General features: G+C 39.0%; 1 protein-coding gene across 1 annotated transcript in view; it reads left to right on the plus strand.

Moving 5' to 3' along the window:
- Window positions 1-6,207, plus strand: part of COL9A1 (collagen type IX alpha 1 chain) — a 151,058-nt gene that overhangs the window by 103,466 nt on the left and 41,385 nt on the right. Inside the window, 2 exon segments of the mRNA XM_017859764.1 lie at window positions 6-59; window positions 2,560-2,613. Of these exon segments, the coding sequence (XP_017715253.1) occupies window positions 6-59; window positions 2,560-2,613 (108 nt within the window).

A 6,207-nucleotide genomic window follows, 5' to 3' on the forward strand; every position in this document is an offset into this window, starting at 1 on the left:
TTAAGGGTGAAGAAGGTGACCAGGGAGAACTGGGAGAAGTTGGAGCTCAAGGACCTCCAGTAAAGTATTTTTTAAAAAATATTTAACTAGGATATGTAAATATTCTTTTTTTTTTTCTCATGACTTGGAATATTTTCTATTTAGCAGTTGGATGAATAGCATTACATGAACTTGGTGTCCTCTATTTTTCCACCATGCCAGCATTGGGGGATAAGTACTGTTTCAAAATAGGAGAGGGTCTTCATTATATATTGTAGCACTTTTTTAACAGAAAATTTCTACCTATAATTACATACATTCATTTACCAGATTTCAGGTCCAGGCAATTGAAAAGCAAATACTAAGCACAAGAGGATGATACATATCTTTTATGTTCTATTGTATTATCACAAGATATAATGAGAAAATTTTGTGTATTCTAAATATGCAGTAGGTATATCATTTATTGGATTAATGTAGCTTATTCTAGTATGTAATCATTATAATTAATTAAAACATTCTTAATTGCTCGTATCATGTCTTTTAATAAAAAGACATGTGCTTCAGCAGATTTCTGCAATAATATTCACAGTAAGGTGATATGGGGCATCATCAAACTTCAGTTTCAGATGTTGTTAAATCAGAATTTGCGTTACTTTTGTATTACATTAAAATGGAGTTGTTACACCCTTTTTCTTGTTAAAATGAGTAATGACAATTTTGGAAATAATAATTGAAGACTATTAATTTAATATTGCAGCTAGCCAGGGTATAGACTATGTAAAAGACTAGCTCAGGTACTGTTCTTAAAAACTGAAGACTTGAAGACAAACACAGGAACACCCTTTGCCTGCTCTGCTCTTCTCCACAGGACTGGCTGTTTAAAAAGGGTTCAGGGAGCTGCACAGATTAGTGTTTAAGGGCATTTAAAGTGTAAGGGAAATTAAGCTAAAGGAAGTAAGTCAGAGGATCTGGAAGAAATGGTCTCTGCTTTTAAGCCACATGAGAACTTTCAGGGAATCTGTGGTGTCCAGCGTGTTTGTTTCAGAAGTTTGCCCTCCCCTGAGTGTTTGCCATATGAGACACTAGGAGCTGGACTGTGTTTCACAGGTGGGAGATAGGAATACATGGTATAAGGGACATATGCTTTTTTTTTGATCTGATGAAAATTTGGTAGGGATTTAAATTTTTTTTTTTAAATAAAAGCCATTCCCAAAGATTCTCAAAACAGGATTTTGCAAACAACATTCTAAAACAGTGTTTTCAGGGATTAAGGATCTATGTTGGGTGCTGCATGGCTCAAGTGGTCCATTGGGAGATATCTGTTAGTGCTTGATGACCTTCTGCTCTTTGGGAATAGGTATGCCAAATTTTCAAAAGCACATACTTTTTAAATGTACATGCACAAATATAAAGTAATGTACAACTTTAAAAAATATGCTTCTTGGAATATTTAGAGAAAGCTCTGTTCTTCAAAGTAGACACCTCAAGAGACAATATGTGGTATTCTTGTGTCGTTGCTATTGACCCAAATATTCTTTTTATAGAAATAACTTTAGAGCCAGGAAATGAGCTATACAAGAAAGAGCAGCTTTCTTCTGATATGGCCACATCTCACTCGATATTCTAAATGGATATCCTAAACTGGATCATCTTGCATATTTGAATTGGAAGTCATTCCTGACAGATCTACATAGAATTTGTGACTGATCTAAATGAGAGTTGGTCATGGACTTGCCCCCTTTTCTCCAAGTGAGAAGAGAGAAATGGCTGGCCTAGAGCTCCTTTATCTTAAGCCAATGGGAACAGTTAGCAGGTTGTCCAGAAGTAGCTATCCCCACTTTTCTAGTGGAACATCCACCCTCCTCTGCTTCCAATGGTATTCCCAGGCTCACTCCTTCCAGGATCGATTTCTGGATCCCTCCTACTATGGGGCCATAGAGTCCAGAATGGTAGCATTTCAGTATTGAAAGAGATCCTAGAAATCACACTCAGCCCCTCGTTTTTAGGATTATCCACTCTTATGCCTAAGATGGGTTCCTATTGCCCCAAGTTGGAATTCAGAATGCCTTTCATCATAAGAATGGTATAATGAATAGTGACTACAAGGGGTTGATGGAGGCTCCAGCTCCTTTCTAGGTTATAGGCTTTCATGGGCTAGTCTGGGAAACTACTGCTTTTGATGGTGCCCACTGGTGGGAAAAAATTATTTCAAGGTTTAAAATCATGTTACATGTCACCAAGTTACGTGCCATGAAGGAAGTGGGAATAATAGTGTAAGTTCTATATATGAGTTAAAAGGTAAGTCAAACATATTATCACAATTTCTCTTATGCTGGTATTTACTTTTTTGTCAACTCCAGTTTTGTGTAATGCTTCAGAATTTTATAAAAAGGTTTACCATCTGAAGAATTCTGCTTGGACTTTCTAAACTAGAAACGTTTGTCTATATATTGTCACCATTTCTTAGTATTACCTTTGGTTATGATAATCTCCATTTTCTAGATCAGCTTTTGTGATGAGATTTTAAAAAGCTTTGCTTCAGCTAAAATAATTCACTTCTCTTTTTTACATTTCCAGGGAGCCCAGGGTTTGCGAGGCACCACCGGCATAGTTGGAGACAAAGGGGAAAAAGTAAGATGGTGATGACAATAATATAATATCAAAATGTGTTAAATATTTAAAATTTTGGCTATTTAAACAAAGCTTTTTATTCAACAACTTTTTTTTTCTTTATTTCTTTTTTTTTTTGAGAAGGAGTTTCACTCTTTTTGCCCAGGCTGGAGTGCAATGGCACAATCTCGGCTCACTGCAACCTCCACCTCCCGGGTTCAAGCAACTCTCCTGTCTCAGCCTCCCGAGTAGAGTAGCTGGGATTACAGGTGCCTGCCACCACACCCAGCTAATTTTTGTATGTTTTGGTAGGGATGGGGTTTCACCATTTGGCGAGGCTCGTCCTGAACTCCTGACCTCAGGTAATCCACCCAGCTTGGCCTCCCAAAGTGCTGGGATTACAGGCATGAGCCACCGCACCCAGTCTAACAACATGATATTTTCTGATGCTTTGTAGATGTGTGATGAGGTTTTCGCAATTCTGTTGTAAGCACAGATAATAGGAATGAGCAGTATGCATGATATTTGCCATGTATTAATCTATTTTAAATTATGTTGAGTAAATCAGAGTAAACAAGCTTTTTACATTTTACCTCATTATCATGATCAGCGGTTGGCATTGATACCACTGGCACAGTGCCTGGAGTGCTTCTGGTCAGGCAAGAAAAAGACAGGGAGGATGGAAAAGGAGAGGTAAGCCAAGGCAGGACACCCCCAAAGACACTGGGGCCTCCAGTGACCCACCTGCAAGCTGATCCATGAGCCCTGCCCTTAGCATGTGTTATACACTTATGGCTGGAGGACACTAGCCTGCCCTTAGACCTGTCTCAGGAACCAGATTCTCCCAGCACTTCCATACCAAGGCACTCTGCAAGCTGCTGGGGAGATTCCAAGGGGAATAAGACCTTTATCAAGTTGGTTGTTTATTGGGTGAGACAAGTAAGTAGATAGTTAACTACAATGCAAGCAAAAGAGACATGAATCTGAGGGCCAGTGGTATGATGGAGTGCAGCAGAAGCAGGGCTAATCTTGATAGGAAAACTGAGAGGGTCCATGAAGGAGATGGCATTAGAAGGATGAGGTGTTGCCATTGGTGGAGGATGAAGGATAGGCAATGCTTAGCTCAGTGATTATCATCACAGAATCATCATGATGCATTCAGAAGTGTTTTCCTTGGCATGTGTGTAGGGGTGTGTTTAGCCTCTCTATCAGATTTTGAGAAAATGGTTACCACTTCTTGGAAAGAACGTTAGGAAAGTTAATTTATAGGCTTCAGAAAATACAAAAAGTATCTTTGCCCACCATCACTTCTGACCCTGACCTCATTCTCTTTATAACCTCTATGGCTAATTGGTGTCAGTTCCACCAGCAGCACAGAGCCTTTTATTAACAGTTAAGTAATAATACATTGTACATTGTACATGCTCAATAAATGAAATTAAATTTTTCTTTTTAAAAAAGAGATGCACAGCTTGGTGAATGAAGGATCAGGCTTATTTATCAGTCGTCTTTTTTTTTTTTTTTTTTAATCAATTTAACGTTTTCTTTCCAGGCTCTTTGTCACTTCTAGGTATTTTCATTCTGCCTGCTTTCCTTATCTATCTTTTCGATCAATATTTCTTTTCTGAAAACTTTGTATTTGTAAAACATATTAGATGCATTCATATTTCTATATTTATGTTACCTTAAGTAACATTCAGTGTGTATCTTTTCTTTTATTAGATAATAGATCCCATTTATTGCTGAGCTGCTGATACCCTCATTTTTTCTGGATTTAAATCATCCCCCAGAATATGTGACCCCTCACTTTGAAACGAGTTACTGTTCTTGACATGGTCTTCATTTGAGATATTTTCTGTTTGGTATTTTCAAACTTCTCATTTCCTCTGAGTTCTGTCAAATTGCTTTAAAAAAGAAAGAAAGAAAAAAAAGCTCTTCTTGTGAACTCAGACCCATAGAGTTGTTACCTAGTAACAGCAGTTTGAGTCTAAGCTCATGCTGAACAGCAGTAAGAGAGAGAGAGAGAGAGAGAGAGCATCAAAGCCATTTCTATAATGCAAAGGCTGGGTTCTGCTCTTGTAATGCAATGTGAATGATAAATTCAAGGTTTTTTTCAGGTCTTCAAAATCTCTTCTTCTCTGGTGAATGTAGAATGCCTTTTGCTCTGTCCTACTTTTCAGGGATCAAAGAATTTCAGGGCTCTCTGGTACCTCTGCTTCAGTTGAGTTCTTTCTTTGATTCTACCTATGTCTGAAGCTTCTATCATGGATTTTCTAATTTTTAATTCTTACTACACATGCTGTCCACCTGGTTTCCTTGATTTGACACTTGATTCAAATTTGACACTTGATTTCTTGGCCTGACATCTATCCAGTACTCTTGATTGTTTTTCATTTATTTTATCATCTTCACATCTCAACCTGGTTCATTAGAAGGCTGCCTCATTATGCCTTTTTATTCATTTAGTAGATAAGTAAAAGAAAGACAGGGGTTATATTTTGTCAGATAGCATACATAGAGAGCACTAAAAACACTTTTTAAGATCTTAAGATCACATTTTGATTCTCATGATGAAAATAAAGAGGTGATAGTGTACAATATGTTAGCCACATCAGAGATTATTTCAAGATAATTAGATTTATAAAGCTCTGAGTCATTCTTATGTCATCACTTGGTAGAGTGGATCTGTTCTTGAGAAAATAGGTTGGTTACTTTATGCGAATTGAACCTAATATCTGTCTAGGATGGGAGAGGGTATGCTAAGGTCCTTCCAGTAATTCCTTCCATGAATCACATGGCTGGACTTCTTATTCCAGATCTTGGTGGGAGATCCAGAATCCCAGAAATCCCTTTCACAGTGTGGCAGCACCAGAGTATAGCAGTTGTTCTTAGAGTGGCTCCATGGCCTTCACCGTTAATACATTTTTTGTGTGTGCTTTTGAGACAGGGTCCCACTCTGTCGCCCAGGCTGGAGTGCAGTGGTGCTCTCTCCACTCAATGCAATCTCCTCCTCTCGGAGGAGTGATTCTCTTGCCTTAGCCTCCTCAGTAGCTGGGACTACAGGCATGTGCCAACAGACCCGGCTAATTTTTGTATTTTTATAGAGACTGGGTTTTGCTGTGTTGGTCAGGCTGTCTCGAACTCCTGGTCTCATGTGATCCACCCGCCTGGCGGTTAATGAATTTCTGTAGAAATGTTAAGAACCCTGAGAGTAGCTACCAAACTTCTTCTAATAGATTTACCGATCTATTAATAAGCACCTGTGTGTTTAGCTCATGTCAGCAACTGAGAATGGGTGCAGTGTTAACTTAAAACATACAAAGTTGCCCGAGTGCAGTGGCTCACACCTGTAATCACAGCACTGTGGGAGGCCAAGGCGGGCAGATCATGAGGTCAAGAGATCGAGACCATCCTGGCCAACATGGTGAAATCCTGTCTCTACTAAAAATACAAAAATAAGCTGGGGCGTGATGTCATGCGCCTGTAGTCCCAGCTACTCAGAAGGCTGAAGCAGGAGAATTGCTTGAACCCAAGAGGTGGAGGTTACAGTGAGCCGAGATCGCGCCACTGCACTCCAGCCTGGGCAATAAGAGCGAAACTCTGTCTCAAAAAAAA

This window comes from Rhinopithecus bieti, unplaced genomic scaffold (assembly GCF_001698545.2).
Source record: "Rhinopithecus bieti isolate Rb0 unplaced genomic scaffold, ASM169854v2 scaffold_50350, whole genome shotgun sequence".
In the NCBI taxonomy this organism is placed as follows: domain Eukaryota; kingdom Metazoa; phylum Chordata; class Mammalia; order Primates; family Cercopithecidae; genus Rhinopithecus; species Rhinopithecus bieti.